We start from the raw sequence: 18,766 nt of genomic DNA, 5'->3' as shown, positions 1-18,766 counted from the left end.
AGAGGTCTTTAGCGGGTTTTTAGAGGTGTTTAGAATGATTTAGAGATGGTTTTGAGGGATTTAGAGGGGATTAAGATGTGTTTACAGGGGGTTACATGGGGTCTAGAAGGGTTTACAGGGGTGTATACAGTGGTGAAGAGGGGTTTAGAGGGGTTTGGATGGGTTTAGAGGGGGTTACGGGGGTTTAGAGGGTGTTGGGGGAATGGTATGTTAGAATACTATTGTTAACTATGTTGCATGGTCTGTGCACTGTTAATTGTAATTGGTCAAGGAGAGGGGGCCTTGCACAAATTTGTTTACATTACCTGGTAAAATGTTTCTTTACTGTCTTCCATTAGGAACTTTCTGTAGAAACAATGTAATGGGATATTTTGTGATTGGGTTAGGGAACTGTCAATTAATGTATTGTATGATCTTTATTTATGATTGGTTTGTAGGTGTTGCCCCCCCCCCCCCCCATGTATTTCGTGCCACGGGTCCGATATAGTATATAAGAGGGAAGAGCACATGAGTCTGTGTCGATCTTCAGTGTGGCACTTGGGACCGTGCTGACCATCTGGAGGTGTCTATTCGCACGAGGCCGAAGGGCTTGGACGAGTAGAGACAAGGATCAGACCTGCGATGTTGGTTAGGTATCGTATAGGTAGTGTGTTATGATTGGAAAATAAGTTAGTTGATCCAGTGCTTGACTCAGTGTTTTACTGAACCAGACTAACGGGGTGAGAAAATGAGCAGAATTACATCAGCAGGGTCAAGAGGATGGAAGAGAAAACAGGGGGAAATCAGAAAGTACAAATATGATGTTATTTGAAGTTATGATGTATTAAACTCAGTTATTAAAAGTAAGAATTAATTCAATTCTTGTATCCTCAGGGAGATTCAATTGAACATGTGATTCTAACAAGATGCTGAAGGAAGCATGCTGAAGGAATCAGGCAGAACATTAATAACATTGTCATTAAAATATAGCTTGGATATAATTATGGGGAAGAAGGCCAAAATTGAGCAAGGGATAGCCTCCAAACACAGCAAGCCTCTCATTTCACTTAGTTCAAGTCTGTGAGAGATACTTAAAAAAACACCTTTGATAAAGAAGTAATAGGGCTTCATGAAGAATTTAACATTATTATGAGGAAAAAAAACAAGCACAAAGCTGTTGAAAAAGTGGAAATATAACATTTGAATTTGCAGTGTAAAAATATTAACAGCTGAAGAAAAATTAACAGGATCATTACCAAAACAAAAAAGATGGGGAAGTGAGAAATTCCAATGTCTGTAAAATCAATAAAAACTGGGAAGGATGACGTTAATATATATCACCAGTACATTACAGCAAATAGTTTAATCAAAATTATTTACAATGATAGAATTATTTATTTAATGCACTTAATCATCTTTATTTTAATTACTTTAAAGTGACATAATGATTTACCATTATTAGTTTTATTTTTCTGGATGTAGGGTTTACTGGGTTGGTCAGCATTTATTGCTAATTCCTCATTGTTCTTAAATGGGTGGTGGTGAGCCACTTACTTCAATTGTTACTGTCCTTCTTGTGATGGTACTCCCAACAATGTTTTTGAGTAGGAAGTTCTGGGATTAAGATCTGGTGATAATGAAGCAATGGTGATATTTCCTGGTTTGAATGGTATGCAGCTGGGAGCAGAATGTCTTGCTTTTGTCTTTCTTGGTGGAAGATACAGAACATTTGTATGTGCATTTATACCAGCTGATGCAAGTTTTCACAGTATAGACTGTACACTTTGCAGCTACAATATGGTCATAGTGGAGGGATTCAATGTTTAGGGTGATAGTTGGGTTATTGTTTAATCAGGTTGCTTTGCCCTGGATGGTGCCTGGCTTCCTCATTCTTGTTGGTGCTGTAGACCCATAGGCAAGTTCCTCCTACCGTCTATTATACTTTACAATGCAGCTTTGTATCTACAAATATGTATTAAAGGAAGTAATTTTAAATCATTAACGTTCATTAAACTAAGTGATTTTTCAGGTCAAAGGTGGATGAGAAGGTGGATATAAAACAATGGCTGCACAACTTTCATTGTTAATATAGCTTTTTGTGATTTCTAAATCGATCTGATTATGAATATTGGAAATAGTGAATTCAGACAGTACAATTTTATACCTGGTCATCATGAACAACAATTAGTTCCTTCCTCTTGAGAAACACCATGCATTGGAATTAAACTCTCACACTGTTCGCTATCTTCTGGAGTTCTGAAAAATAAGTTATAATCATTAGTCAATCCTTAAAGAACAGAATCTGAGAAAAACATAATCTCTTTGTTAAAAAGAAATACCAAAGGAAATGTCCACACAACACAAACAAATGTTCAAATAAAAAAGTTTGATTCAGTTATGCACATAAATGAAAATAAATTAATGCTCTACTGGGTAATTACAATAGTATATCAAGCACTAAATTAATATCATTAAACATTCACATAATTTTAATCAAAAAAGAATTCTGGAAACAACAGAAGGGTTAGAAGGGTTTCGGCCCGAAACGTTGCCTATTTCCTTCGCTCCATAGATGCTGCTGCACCCGCTGAGTTTCTCCAGCTTTTTTGTGTACCTTCTGATACATTATATCTTGTTTCTCTTCACACTTGGTGTTTCAAACATCTATAAAATGTTGCTTTTCATGCATAGTTTTAAGATCAGTTATGGAATATTTGTTTTTGAAAATTATTCTAGAAATATGATTTTAAATAATTAAAAATATATATATTATTAGAGTCCACCAAATAACCTATGATATGTTGTAGAACAGTTAATTGGAGATAATGGTTCTACATAAAATACAAAACTCTGCATCATTAACCACATTTGTTTTGGTAGTATCATCACAAGGAAGGAGGTCTATAATTTTGTAGCCCATTCTTCAGCATGCCATTTCTGTGCTGCTTAGTCAGAAGATCCAAGGCAAATATGATTATAACCTAAGGTGATATTTTTTTGTTCCTACTTTTTGAGGAGTATGATTACTTTGCAGATGACACCACCGTAGTGGGCTGGATATGGAATAACGATGAGACGGAGTGCAGAAATGAGATTGAGAACCTTGTAACCTGGTGCCAAGACAACAACCTCTCTCTCAATATCAGGAACACAAAGGAGATTGTGACTAACTTCAGGAAGCAAAGCAGTACACACACCCCAGTCTACATTAATGTCGCTGAAGTAGAGATGATGAAAAGGTTCAAGATCCTAGGAATATGTATTCCTAATAATTTGTCCTTGTTGATAAGGTCAAGAAAGCACACCATTGCCTCTACTTCCTTGGAAGGCTTAGGGAGTTCAGCATGTTTTCAACAACCCTCACCAACTTCTACAGAAGTGCAGTAGAAAGCAGCTTATCAGGATGCATCATAGCTTGGTTTGGGAACAGCTCCATCCAATACTGCAAGAAATTGCAGAGGGTTATCATAGAGTTTTACAGCGTGGAAAGAGGGCCTTCGGCTCAACTTGTCCACACCGTTCAACATGTTCCATCTAGACTAATCCTCCCTGCCTGCATTTGGTCCGTGTCCCTCTAAAACTGTCCTATCCATATACCTGTCTAAATGGTTCTTAAACATTGCGATAGTATCTGCCACAACTACCTTACCCACCACCCTTTGTGTGAAAACTCAGGTTCCTATTAAATCTATCTCTCCTCACCTTAAACCTATGTCCTCTGGTTCTCGATTCCCCTACTCTGGGTAAGAGTCTCTGTGTATCTACCCGATTTATTCCTCTCATGATTTTGTATACCTCTATAAGATCAGTTGTGGATGTAGCACAAACCATCACACAAATCAGCCTCCCTTCCAATGACTCCATCTACACTTCACACTACCTCGGCAAGGCCACCAGCATAATCAAGGGTCAGTCTCACCCTGGTCACTCTTTCTTCTCCCCTCTACCATCAGGTATGACGTACAGAAGTTTGAAAACACATGCCACCAGATTCAGGAACAGTTTCTTCCCAGCTGTTATCAAGTAACTGAAAAGTCCTCTCATCTGCTAGATTGTGGCCTGACCTCCCATCTACCTCATTGGAGACCTTCAAACTATCTTTAATCGGACTTTATTGGACTTCAATGTTATATCTTACACTAAATGTTGTAACCTTTATGCGTGCAGTGGGCCTGGCTTGATTGTATTCATGTATTGTCTTTTCTTTGATTGGATAGCACACTAACAAAAGCTTTTCACTGTAACTTGGTACATGTGACAATAATAATAAACTAAACTAAAATTGTTGCCAATTACCTTTCTCTTTCATGATGGACAATTTCTGATGCAGGCTTCCAACTCATTTGGGGCTTACTTTATACATAATTCCAGTGAGTGTCAATAAACAATTTAATTATGAAAGGCATCAGAGCCAAACCCAATTATCCAGCATAGACATACATGTGGTTTAAATGTTATTGTGTAATAATAGAAAGTAAAAAAGCAATTGCTGGGCAGTTAATATTCTCTCTATTTCAGTTTATTTGCAGTCATTACATCAGACAAATCAGTTAGAATTGTCCAACTCTTGTCAGACTTATTCCTGGAGTTTAATCAATTGATCTCTTGCCTTTCTTCTTCAACTCTGACAGTTGAATAGTTCTTAAATATTAGGTACAAGTATATTAGATAAGAAATAAAAAGCTACATTCATGTATTCAAAATAAAAAGAAACACATTTTTGATAGTCCAGAATACTTTGCATCACTATTCAGGGATGGTCCTTCAAGTGCTCCAGGATATTGGAGGTAGTGATCATAATATGATTAGTTTTAATCTGCAATTTGAGAAGGAGAACGTTAAATCGGAAGTGTCAGTGATGCAGTTGAACAAAGGGGACTATGAAGGCATGAGAGGGGAGCTGGCCAAGGTAGACTGGAAAGGGATCCTAGCAGGAACGACGGTGGAACAGCAATGGCAGGAATTTCTGGGCATGATCCAGAAGACGCAGGATCATTTCATTCCAAAAAGGAAGAAAGATTCTAAGGGGAGTAGGAGGCAACCGTGGCTGACAAGAGAAGTTAGGGATAGTATAAAACTAAAAGAAAAGATGAATAACACAGCAAAGAGTAGCCGGAAGCCAGAGGATTGGGAAACTTTCATAGGACAACAGAAGGAAACAAAACGGACAATACGGGCTGAAAAGATGAAGTACGAAGGGAAGCTGGCCAGGAATATAAAGAAGGACAATAAAAGCTTCTTTAGATATGTTAAGGGAAAAAGGGCAGCAAAGGCAAATGCGAGTCCCTTGAAGGCAGACACGGGTGAAATTATTATGGGCAACAAGGAAATGGCAGAAGAGATGAATAGGTACTTCGGATCTGTCTTCACTAAGGAAGACACAAACAATCTCCCAGGTGTACTGGAGGACAGAGGATCCAAGGGGTTGGAGGAACAGAAAGAAATTTTCATTAGGCGCGAAATAGTATTGGGTAGGCTAATGGGACTGAAGGATGATAAATCCCATGGACCTGATGGTCTGCATCCCAGGGTCCTCAGGGAGGTGGCTCCAGAAATAGTGGATGCATTGGTGATCATTTTCCAAAGTTCAATAGACTCAAGATCAGTTCCTGTGGATTGGAGGATAGCTAATGTTATCCCACATTTCAAGAAAGGAGCGAGAGGGAAAACGGGGAATTACAGAGCAGCTAGTCTGACTTCGGAGGTGGGAAAGATGCTGAAGTCAATTATTAAAGAGGTAATAATGGGGCATTTGGATAGCAATAAAAGGATTAGTCCAAGTCAACATGGATTTATGAAAGGGAAATCATGCTTGACTAATCTTCTGGAATTTTTTGAGGATGTGACAAGTAAAATGGATGAAGGGGTGCCAGTGGATGTAGTGTATCTAGACTTTCAGAAAGCCTTTGACAAGGTCCCACACGGGAGACTGGTGACTAAAATTAGAGCACATGGTGTTGGGGGTAGGGTGTTGACATGGATAGAAAATTGGTTGGCAGACCGGAAGCAAAGAGTAGAAGTGAACGGGTCCTTTTCAGAATGGCAGGCAGTGGCGAGTGGAGTGCCGCAAGGCTCGGTGTTGGGGCTGCAACTGTTTACCATATATATTCATGATATGGAAGAGGGAATTAGGAGCAACACTAGCAAGTTTGCTGATGACACAAAGCTGGGTGGCAGTGTGAACTGTGAAGTGGATGTTAGGAGGTTGCAGGGTGACCTGGACAGGTTGAGTGAGTGGGCAGATGCGTGGCAGATGCAGTATAATATAGATAAATGTGAGGTTATGCACTTTGGCGGCAAAAACAAGGGTGCAGATTATTATCTCAATGGAGTTAGGTTAAGTAAGGGTGAGGTGCAGCAAGACCTGGGCGTCCTTGTACACCGGTCACTGGAAGTTGGCTTACAGGTACAGCAGGCAGTGAAGAAAGCTAATGGAATGTTGGCCTTCATAACAAGAGGATTTCGGTATAGGAGTAAAGAGGTTCTTCTGCAGTTGTATAGGGCTCTGGTGAGACCACATCTGGGGTATTGTGTACAGTTTTGGTCTCCTAATTTGAGGAAGAACATCCTTGTGCAGCGTAGGTTCACAAGATTGATCCCTGGGATGGCGGGACTGTCATATGAGGAAAGATTGAAAAGACTAGGCTTGTATTCACTGGAGTTTAGAAGGATGAGGGGAGATCTTATAGAAACATATAAAATTATAAAAGGACTGGACAAGCTAGATGCAGGAAAAATGTTCCTAATGTTGGGCGAGTCTAGAACCAGGGGCCACAGTCTTAGAATAAAGGGGAGGTCATTTATGACTGAGGTGAGAAAAAAACATTTTCACCCAGAGAGTTGTGAATTTATGGAATTCCCTGCCACAGAGGGCAGTGGAGGTCAAGTCACTGGATGGATTTAAGAGAGAGTTAGATAGAGCTCTAGGGGCTAGTGGAGTCAAGGGATATGAGGAAAAGGCAGGCACGGGTTATTGATAGGGGACGATCACCATGATCACAATGAATGGCGGTGCTGGCTCGAAGGGCCGAATGGCCTCCTCCTGCACCTATTTTCTATGTTTCGATTCCAAGAAACTTGTAACAAGGAATAAAATCAGTGACATGAATTCTTGTAGATTCATGCTGTACCTGATTATGTTTTTTAAACACTTGCAGAAGGACTGTAAATTTATAGTTTTTCTTAATTAATGCTTTAATCTAAATTTAATCAGACTGCAAAAGCTACTTTATATTCCTTCAAAGACCTTGCTGAAAAAAATAAGAAAAGCAGTAGAGTTGCTACCTTACAGCGCTAAATTTGCTGCCTTACAACGCCAGAGGCCCGGGTTCAATCCTGACTACGGGTGCTGTCTGTACAAAGTTTGTATGTACTCCTTGTGACCGCTTTTGTTTTCTCCAGTGGTGTGATTTCTTCTCACATTCCAAAGATTTGCAAATTTGTAGGTTAATTAGGTTATGTAAAACAGTCCCTGGTGTGCAGGATAGAACCAGTGTATGGGTGCTCATTGGTCGATGTGAATCTGTGGGCCGAAGAACCCGTTTCCATGCTGTATCTCTAAACTAAAACTAAATACTTCCAGCGAGGATTTTGTATCAGATTAGTTTAAATTAAAAATATGCCCAAAATCACTGAGGTGTGCTGATTTAGGAAAAGTGTCATGGCTAGTAGAGTGCTGTGTCATAGTACCAAATATCCTGACCTAATTTTCCATAGTTGCTGCTCACCCTCACCTTTGCTGCCACCTCCACATATCGTCTTCTTGAGACCCCATCTATTGTCTACCTAACTCTCTCTCACAATACCTTGTCATCTCTAAAACATATTTGCTTTGCAAAATTCACAACAGTGAGAAATCACAGAGATGGGAACTGTGCACAATATGTTATGTTTCTAATGTCATTAGAAACGGGAATAGTGCCAGAGGATTGGGGTACTGCGCATGTTGTTCCATTGTTTAAAAAGGGTTCTAAGAATAAACCTAGCAATTATAGAACTGTTAGTTTGACTTCAGTGGTGGGCAAATTAATGGAAAGGATACTTAGAGATAATATATATAAGCATCTGGATAAACAGGGTCTGATTAGGAACAGTCAACATGGATTTGTGCCTGGAAGGTCATGTTTGACTAATCTTCTTGAATTTTTTGAAGAGGTTACTAGGGAAATTGATGAGGGTAAAGCAGTGGATGTTGTCTATATGGACTTTAGTAAGGCCTTTGACAAGGTTTCTCATGGAAGGTTGGTTAAGGAGGTTCAATTGTTGGGTATTAATGCAGGAGTAGCAAGATGGATTCAACAGTGGCTGAATGGGAGATGCCAGAGAGTAATGGTGGATGGTTGTTTGTCAGGTTGGAGGCCGGTGACTAGTGGGGTGCCTCAGGGATCTGTGTTGGGTCCACTGTTGTTTGTCATGTACATCAATGATCTGGATGATGGTGTGGTAAATTGGATTAGTAAGTATGCAGATGATACTAAGATAGGTGGTGTTGTGGATAATGAAGTAGATTTCCAAAGTCTACAGAGAGATTTAGGCCATTTGGAAGAATGGGCTGAAAGATGGCAGATGGAGTTTAATGCTGATAAGTGTGAGGTGCTACATCTTGGCAGGACAAATCAAAATAGGACGTACATGGTAAATGGTAGCGAATTGAGGAATGCAGTTGAACAGAGGGATCTAGGAATAACTGTGCATAGTTCCCTGAAGGTGGAATCTCATGTAGATAGGGTGGTAAAGAAAGCTTTTGGTGTGCTAGCCTTTATAAATCAGAGCATTGAGTATAGAAGTTGGGATGTAATGTTAAAATTGTACAAGGCATTGGTGAGACCAATTCTGGAGTATGGTGTACAATTTTGGTCGCCCAATTATAGGAAGGTTGTCAACAAAATAGAGAGAGTACAGAGGAGATTTACTAGAATGTTGCCTGGGTTTCAGCAACTAAGTTACAGAGAAAGGTTGAATAAGTTAGGTCTTTATTCTTTGGAGCGCAGAAGGTTAAGGGGGGACTTGATAGAGGTCGTTAAAATGATGAGAGGGATAGACATAGTTGACGTGGATAAGCTTTTCCCATTGAGAGTAGGGAAGATTCAAACAAGAGGACATAACTTCAGAATTAAGGGACAGAAGTTTAGGGGTAACATGAGGGGGAACTTCTTTACTCAGAGAGTGGTAGCTGTGCGGAATGAGCTTCCAGTGGAAGTGGTGGAGGCAGGTTCGATTTTATCATTTAAAAATAAATTGGATAGGTATATGGATGGGAAAGGAATGGAGGGTTATGGTCTGAGTGCAGGTAAATGGGACTAGGGGAAAATAAGTGTTCAGCGCGGACTTGTAGGGCCGAGATGGCCTGTTTCCATGCAGTAATTGTTATATGGTTATATGTTATATCGTTATGCAAAGGTTTGACCTGAAAAAGCATCCATTGTCTGGATAAAGAATAAATACAATGCAGTGAACATGCTGAAATGTGAAACAAAGAACTGCACAAAAGTGCTGGAGTATCACAGGTCTCTGGAGAAAAAGGATAGGAGACGTTTCATATCAGGTCTGAAGAAGGGTCTTGACCCAAAACGGCACCTATTATTTTTCTTCAGAGATGTTGCTGGACTCACTGAGTTACTCCAGCATTTTGTGAACAAGCTAAGTTTTGTTTTTCTGGACTCAAAATTTCTCCACTCTGTGACCTGGCTAAAAATGAATCCCAAGTGCTGAAAATGTTCCCAAAATAAAAAGTAACAAGCAATTTGAAGACAACTTGGATTTACCTGACTGATGTGATTTTGTAAAAGATAATTTAAATAGTGAAATTAGATTAATCATTTCACGCATCAATGGATGCATCATGGACAAATGTTTAACCTAGTCAGTTGACAGAATGTTTTCATCTACTTATAGCAAGTGCCCTAAAACAAAATGAGCTTGAGTGATTGCATGCCAACACCAAATGAACATTAACTTAAATTGCTGCTCTAGTGTTTGTTTAATAAAAAACAGTGTAACAGCATTTATAAAGCAGAAGAGCTGACACAAAAGTTTTCAAAAGTCCATTCAGTTAACTTTATTGTCCTTTTCTCTCTACCAACGCGGTTGTTAATTACTCCAATGTCCCCATCCTTTTCCCAATGCATCACATCTCCCTCTACAGTTTAAGTCAAGGCATTTCTCCAAGTTCCTCACTTTCCTCATGGTATGATGTGAAATTTTAATTATTTAAGTGTCCCCAAGGCATGGTAAAAAATGTGTCTTTAATTATGTTAACAAAAGCATATTCCATTTCTAATGATCATTAATGGTTAAAACACATACGATTAGAAAAGGTGTTGCTTTTTGCAACTGCGCAAATCAGCAATTTTGGCTCCACATTGCTTTAAGCAAGTTCAAGTATTAAATTGGTACCAGCTGTATACATAACCATCAAAGAAGACAATACCTCTGAATCCGATGCTTCCTGCATATAAATGCAAATATCCGCCTAAGGCCAACCATTACTGGATCCCAGTTATTATACTGGCATAATAGCGTTGCAATGAAGAACGAGAGAAAAACGGGAATGGATCCTGCACATAATAACCATGAAAATTCCATCTGGAAATTAAAAATTAAAATTAATGAAAGGTTGCAATTATTTCATCCGTTTAATTTACAGATTTTGAAAAGGCAATTTTTCAGTTATAAAAACATTTTTTTCATCTTCAATTTACTATTTTTCAAGTTAAATTGGATCTAACTTACAATGCCAAGATTTTCATTTAAACAGAATTTTAGGGTAATCGTAATACGTAATTTTGTTTTAAGGAAGATTGTCCATATAAATGCCAATAAGTTCAGAACTTTGCTGCATTTACATTTAGTTTAGACATACAGCGCAGAAACAGGCCCTTCGGCCCACCGGGTCCGCGCCAACCCCCGATCCTCACACATTAACACTATCCTACACACTCAAGGGACAATTTTTATATTTACCAAGCCAATTAACCTACATACCTGTACGTCTTTAGAGTGTGGGTTGAAACTAAAAATCTCGGAGAAACCCACTCTGTCACAGGAAGAATGAACAAAATCCGTACAGACAGCACTCGTAGTTGGGATCAAACCCGTGTCTCCGGTGCTGCAAGAGCTGTAAGGCAACTCTATCGCTGCGCCACGGTGGAGCCTCAGTCCTTCTGACATCTTTGCTGTTGAAGTCCGAATATGTCCAGCAGCATACACATGAGTTTGTTGAGATTGTGCTGGAGCATCCCTTCATTGTTTCTGAACTAGGTTAGATCTGTTACCAGATCTGCGAGATTATTAATTCCAATGGAGATTAAGGCAAGTTATTTTTTCTTAGATATTTGGGGTTGCAAAATATTATGAAGTGCTTTAACTAATTTTAGGTGATTTTTATTTTGATAACCATTTTCATATTTTTAACATTTCGTTAATTTTAAATTTTGTTTTGATTTTGATTTTGATTGTTTCTGAATGTCAGAACTATTAAAAAGGCTTTTACAAACAGCAAAGCTGAGGGAAAAAAATTCCTACTGATAAAGGCTTTTTACTTAGCATTGCCTTTCCTGACTTCTGAAACATCAGATTTTGTTGTACAAGGTCCACATGCTCTGCATCTGCAAGGTCTCACTGACTATGTCCAGGGCATGCCTCAGCAGCAAATTCAGTCACGAGACAAAATGATACAATTAGGCATCCAAGTGTACATCCAATCTTTTTGGTGCAGAGTCCGAAAACCCACTGATGGGGTTTGTAGGGGTCAGATATAAAACAACATGGTAAATTACCTTTTAAAAACATTTCATTTTATTAATTATTTTCAATTGTTTTAATTTATTTTTATCATTAATAACTTAATTATAGTTTTAATCAAGGGAATGGACACATGCCAGAAGACTAAGACTAAAGGGCCTGTCCCACTGTACGAGGTAATTCAAGAGTTCTCCCGAGTTCTCCCCTGATTCGAGCTCGTGTAATGTACGTAGCGGGTACGTAGGAGCTCGTGGATATCACATAGCGGCTCGTACGAGTAACGGTAGGTACTCGGGAAATCCGGTAAACTCGTGACGTTTTTTCAACACTGTGAAAAATGTCCACGAGTAAAAAAATACTCGTGATGAAAAAAATTGTTACTTTTTACTCGTATGAGCCGCTATGTACCTGCTACGTACATTACACAAGCTCGAATCAGGGGAGAACTCAGGAGAACTCTTGAATTACCTCGAACAGTGGGACAGGCCCTTAAGGTGAAAGAGGCAGATTTTATACGAACCTGAGGGGCAATCTTTTCACAGAGGGTGGTAGGAATATGGAATGAGCTGCCAGATAAGATAGTTGAGGTAGATATTATCACAGCATTTAAAAGACACAGGCAGGTACATGGATAGGAAAGGTTTAAAGGGAAATGGGCCAAATACAGGCAAATGGGACCAGCTTGGATGGGGCATCTGAGTCGGGATAGACAAGTTGGGCAGAAGGACCTGTTTCCTTGCTGTATGACTCTGACTCTAACAGAAGACTAAACCTTCCCCTTCCTCATATATATTTGGAAGAAACTTATCACCTAATAAATGGTGAAAAATAAAACAGTACACCTATTTACTGACAGGTGAGCGGTCAAAAGACATGGTGATGAGGTTGGGCAAGTGTGATCGGCATTCAGTATAGGAACTGGAACTATGTTTTTGAATGATGTTGAAGAGGAGCAATATGTAGATGAAAATTTGAGAAAAACAGTAAATAATAGTATTAGTAATAGGATTCAAGCTTGAAAGGGTTCAAAAAAGATTTACAAAGATGCTGCCATGACTAGAGGGTGTGACCTGTAGGCAGAGGTTGAGTAGGCTGGGTCTCTAGTCCATGGAGCACAGGAGGATGAGGTCGGGGGTCTTATAGAGGTGTACAAAATCATGAGAGGAATAGATCAGGTAGATGCACGATCTCTTGTCCAGAGTAGGGGAATCGAGGACCAGAAGACATAGGTTCAAGGTGAAGGGAAAAAGATTTAATAGGAATCCAAGGGGTAACCTTTTCACACAAAGGGTGGTGGGCGTACGGAACAAACTGCCAGAGGAGGTAGTTGAGGCTGGGACTATCCCATCATTTAAGAGACAGTTAGACAGGTACATGGATAGGACAGGTTTGGAGGGATATGGACCAAGCGCAGGCAAGTGGGACTAATGTAGCTGGCACATTGTTGGCCAGTGTGGGCAAGTTGGGCCGAAGGGCCTGTTTCCACACTGTATCATTTTGTGACTCTAAGAGAATATATTCTGACAATAGGCAATAGGTGCAGGAATAGGCCATTTGGCCCTTCGAGCCAGCACCGCCATTCAATGTGAGCATGGCTGATCATCCCCAATCAGTACCCCATTCCTGCCTTCTCCCCATATCCCCTGACTCCGCTATTTTTAAGAGCCCTTCTCTTGAAAGCATCCAGAGGACCTGCCTCCACCGCCCTCTGAGGCAGAGAATTCCACAGACTCACCACTCTCTGTAAGAACAAGTGTTTCCTCGTCTCCGTTCTAAATGGCTTATTCCTTATTCTTAAACTGTGGCCCCTGGTTCTGGACTCCCCCAACATCGGGAACATGTTTCCTGCCTCTAGTGTGTCCAAGCCCTTAACAATCTTATATGTTTCAATGAGATACCCTCTCATCCTTCTAAACTCCAGAGTGTACAAGCCTAGCTGCTCCATTTTCCCTCAGCATATGACAGTCCCGCCATCCCGGGAATTAACCTTGTGGAACCTCTAGTTATGGAACCTAGTAAACGTAGTTGTATCCAGTTTCTTAAAATACAGTCTGGCCCTCAGCCTAATTGCTACAGACAGGGTGATTAGATCAAAATTGCATAGAATATCTTTAGTAGAATTGCAAGTAACTGTGTTGGGGAAGATGTAGTTAGAGAGATGTAAAGTTCTGGCAAAATAAGATTAAAACTTTTAGGAGGTAGGGTGTTTAAGGACTAGCAAACTAGACAGAGGCTGCAGATAGCATGCAAGGATAAGTGGGTCAATGGTTATAATATCGAGAGTTAGTAAGTTTTGTGTTGCTTACAAAAAATGACCTAACAGACCTTTTGCAGGGCCAATTGTAAGGAAACTTGATTATGGAGTTAGAAATGGAGCTGTTTCTGACTTAAGGTTTCATTTTCTTTTCAGGCAGGATCTGGGAAGTGAATGGACAAATGGCTCAGTCTGAAGAAGGGTCTCAACCCAAAACATTGTCCGTTTCCTCCCCAGGTGCTGTCGGACTGCTGAATTACTCCAGCACTTTGTGTTTTGCACTGAGCACACTGCTTGATAGAAGCAAGATTCTTATAAATGTGACTTACTTTTTAAATTACATTCCTTAAGTTAGAAATCTTTGAACTGAAATGTATTCCTTAACTTCTTAAGCAGAGTGCCAAAAAATGTTGGGTCCTGACCTGAAACATCACATTTGTCCTCCAGAGATGTTGCCTGACCTGCTGTTATACAAGCACTTTCTGTCTTAATCCTTTTAAAAACATAATTACTCACCTTTCCTGCATTACCTACACATGCTATTTATAACATCTTAATTAGGACCATTAATCCCAAGAGTAATAGGAGTTCTTAAGACTCTACTGGTCACATTTGTTCAAATTGGAACTCTTTTGTTAAGAACTATCTAGCGAATTATCTGGACACAAAGAACTGCAGATGCTGGATTAAAGAAAAAACACTAAGTGCTGGAATAACTCAGCAGGTCAGGCAGCATCTCTGGTGAATATCAATAGGTGGCGTTTCGGGTTGGGACTCCCCTTCAGTCTGAAAAAGGGTCTTGACCCGAAACATCACCTATCCATGTTCCCCAGAGGTGCTGCATGACCCACTAAATTACTTCAGCACTTTGGGTTTTATTTAGCCAATTAGCTAGCTGGCTAATAATCCAATTTCCTTTTCAGTCTCGGATCATAAGAGCTTTTATTGTAGTTATAAATCTCCTGGAAAAAACTTTAGCAGGACTGCAACTGGGATAAATCGATCAGAATTCTGTCAAAATAAAGATGTTTTTCAAATTTATAAATTTATATTTTCAGGACTTTTTAACCATAATGTAAACGGCAAATGTTACCGACAAGCAGAAATTTATTTAGGATTAGACCAACATCAAATTTATAATGATTTTTCATTTTATTTCAGAACAGCAGTACTTGAGGTTCTTTTAACCTCTCTTTCTATCTCCACATAATACTTGAGACAACAAAATTACATTGGTGTAATAATTCCCAGTTTTGAAAACTAATGGTCATAATAAAAATATAGCTGGGGCAAGAGTGACAGCTCAATGTTCCTGGGTACAGATATGATAGGGTTACAGGTAAGAGAGGAGTGAAGTTGCATATTTGATTAGGGAGGATATCACAACGGTAGTCTGAAGATATTCTAGGGGGATTGTTCAGTGAGGCTACATGGATTGTGCTTAGAAATAAGAAATGGGTCATCACTTTGATGGGGTTGTATTACAGGACTCCCAATAATTAGCAGGAATTATGGGAGTACACATGTAAGGATAACAGAGTTAGCTGTAAGAATAGTAGGATCATAACAGTAGGTGATTTTTAACTACCCTCACATTGACTGGGTAACCCACAGCGCAAAGAGCGTGGAATTTCTTAAGTGTGTCCAGCAAAGTTTTCTTAAATATATAGGAGGCCCAACACTGAACCTCTAGTAGGGAACGAGGCAAGGCAGGTGATTGAAGTATTGGGAGGGGAACACTTTGGGACCAGTGACCATAATTCTGTTAGTTTTAAAATGCCTAAAGAAAATAGAGGAGTTACTGGAAGCTTGAAGGATAGCTAATGTTGTATGTTTATTTATGGCTTACAATGACAAGCCATGGAACTACAGGTCAGTGAGCTTGACAGCAATGTTGGATAAATTATTGGAGGGGATTCCGAAGGACAGGATCTACAAGCATCTGGATAGACAAGGGCTGATTAGAGATGGTCAGCACAAATTTGTGCATGAGAAATCATCTCACAAATTTGATAGAGCTTTTTGAAGAGTTCACAGGAAGGTAGAAGTGTGAATATTGTCCATGTGAACTTTAGCAAGGGCTTTGACCTTGTAGGCTCATCCGGAAGGTTAGATGACATGGGATCCAGGGTGAGCTAGCCAACTGCATTCAAAATTGGTTTGGTGGATAGAGTCAGAGAGTGGTAGTGGATGGTTGTTTAGTTGATTAGAGGCTTGTGTGCCTAACCAATCTGTGCTGGGTCCACTGTCATCGATATTAACAAGCTGAATGTTAATGTACTTAATGTGGTTGGTAAATTTGCAGATGACACCAACATAGATAGGAAAGTAGGCTATCAGGCATGATATCAAAGGTTACAAAAGTGTTTGGATCAATTAGGGAAGTGGGTTAAGGAATGTCAGATGGAATTTAAACCTGACAAGTGTGAACGATGCATTTTGGCAAGTCAAACCAGGGGAGCACTTGCACAGTATGTGGCAGGGCACTGAAGAGTGTTGTAAAGCATAGAGACTTAGCAACAGAGGTAGACAAGTTGGTGAGGAAGGCATCTGATATGGGTCCCTTCATTGGTAAGGGCATTGAGTACATGAAATGGGACTTCATGTTACAACTGCACAAGATGTTGGTGAGGCCAAATTTTACACAGTTTTGTTCTGTTCGCCCTGCCATGGAAGGATGTAATTAAGGTCGAAAAATTGCAGAAAAGATTCAGGAATCAAGACCTTGACTTGCAGGTAAAGGCTAGGTACGCTAGGATTTTTTTTCCTGGAATGTAGGTGGCTGAGTGGTAATCTAACAGAGATATACAAAATCACAAGAGGTATCAGCCATGATCATATTGAATGGCGTGGCAGGCTCGAAGGGCCGAATGGCCTGCACCTATTTTCTATGTTTCTATGTATTCATAAGGTGAATGGTCACCTTTCTACAGTAAATGTAGGCAGATGGCACTAGCGCAACAATAAAACCTGGTGAGCATGGACAAAGTGGTCTGAAGGGTCTCTTTATATTCTGTTTGACACCATGAGCCAAAGTCTGGCCTTGCACCAGTGGCTTACCAAACTAATTTCTAAATATCTTAATGCTATCTTGGTCCCCCCTTGTGCAGTTCCTTCCCACGTAAATCCAGGACACTGACACACTCTATCCCACTTCAACAACTTCCAAATCATTGGACCCTATCGCCACATCTTTATCATGAACATTCAGTCCATTTACATCTCCATTCCTCATCAGGAAGGCCTCAGCATTCTTCCTTGAACAGAGACCAAATCTGTTCCCCTTTTTTAAGCGGTCCAAAGAATGGACCTGAACCGAAATATGTCTGTCCGTTTCCTTCCATAGATGCTGCCTGACCTACTGAGAGCTGCCCAGCACTGTTTTTTTCTAACATCGGTGGACCTGTCTTACTGCCAATCTTTCCTGATACTGATTTTCGAACAGTATGTTTTCATACCCAGTCTGAAGAAGGGTTTCGGCCCGAAACGTCGCCTATTTCCTTCGCTCCATAGATGCTGCTGCACCCGCTGAGTTTCCCCAGCAATTTTGTGTACCTTCTGTTTTCATACTCTTTTCTTTTACCCATTTACTCTTCTATTAAGTGCCATGTTTTCTTTTTCACAATAATTTCAAAATAAATTGTCCTTAGTGTGTGGGACAGAACTAGTGTACGGGTGATCGTTGGTTGGTGTGGACTCAGTAGGCCACTAAACTAAAGTTTTGACGGGGATAACTAGATGAGCTTTGGAAACTTAGTTCATTAGTTCCCAAATGTTACATGAGAGATCATTCTTTAATAATAACACACACCCAAGGATTTCCTGAACATAATAGAAAGTGCTCAGATCTATGCCCTACCAAGGAAACTACCAAGAAATTAGCATTTCCTTTCCAATAAATATTTAATATCCAGCAGGGACCATAATCTGCCAAAATCGTCAGCAGATTAATGAAAATATACATGATTTGTTTTCTCGCCATTACATTGTAATTATTTGGACAGCATATTAGTATTTATCATGTATTCAAAATCTGAATGAATTACCTTTTTCATATAGATGTCTGCTATCATGGAAAGAGGTATTGTGAGGCTCAGTGCAAGTGTACCAATTAACGATGATGTTAGAAAACAGCCCCTGAAAAATAAAATGCATTTTTAATATATACAAATATAAATTTGCAGAAATTAAATTCAAGTTATGCTATTGATTAATTCTAGAAGTTAAAGAATGCTGCTTTAACTCACAATACCACAAGAAATCCACGTAATGGATTTGTTTAATAGTCATGCTGTAGTTACAGATGGATCCCATAGCACAAAGTGAGATGACCAATCAGCTGGTTTATGTTTTTCTGCAGTTTTATAAGATAATAATGTTGATCAGGAGAGTTTTCATCCCTACTTAACATATCATTGTCAGAAACCTGATGTCCACTTAACTAGCAAACCAGGTAGACCTGGATTTAATTTAGTAATTTGAATGAAGGGATTTGCAACACTGTAACATGTTCTCAGTAATGTACTGAAGTATCATTTTTGATTAGATGTAGTCATGGCTTGAACTTACAAACTTCTACTGCAACAAGAGTGCTACCTAAGGTTGCCAACTTTCTCACTCCCAAATAAGGGACAAATTCCCGACGGCAAATCACTGGCCGACTCGGCCATGGCTGTGTGAATGATCAGTTGGCCCGGGTGCTAGACTGCACACGAAGCCCAGTCGGCAGGCCAGCTGAGGAGTATTGGCCCGGGCGTCGCGCGCAAAGTCCGCCACCCCATCCAACTCAAG

The 18,766-nt window shown here is 39.8% G+C and overlaps 1 protein-coding gene across 4 annotated transcripts in view; it reads right to left on the bottom strand.

The window, feature by feature from the left end:
- Window positions 1-18,766, bottom strand: part of slc35f5 (solute carrier family 35 member F5) — a 144,135-nt gene that overhangs the window by 2,408 nt on the left and 122,961 nt on the right. For all 4 annotated transcript variants that reach the window (XM_033024630.1, XM_033024632.1, XM_033024631.1 and 1 more), the window contains 3 exons: window positions 18,022-18,112; window positions 10,409-10,563; window positions 2,144-2,235 (listed from right to left, as the gene is read on the bottom strand). In XM_033024630.1, the coding sequence (XP_032880521.1) occupies window positions 2,151-2,235; window positions 10,409-10,563; window positions 18,022-18,112 (331 nt within the window). In that variant the 3' untranslated portion in view covers window positions 2,144-2,150. The remainder of the gene's footprint in view (window positions 1-2,143; window positions 2,236-10,408; window positions 10,564-18,021; window positions 18,113-18,766) is intronic.

This window comes from Amblyraja radiata, chromosome 7, assembly GCF_010909765.2.
Source record: "Amblyraja radiata isolate CabotCenter1 chromosome 7, sAmbRad1.1.pri, whole genome shotgun sequence".
Lineage (NCBI taxonomy): Eukaryota > Metazoa > Chordata > Chondrichthyes > Rajiformes > Rajidae > Amblyraja > Amblyraja radiata.
This window is presented reverse-complemented; position numbering and strand designations above follow the sequence as displayed.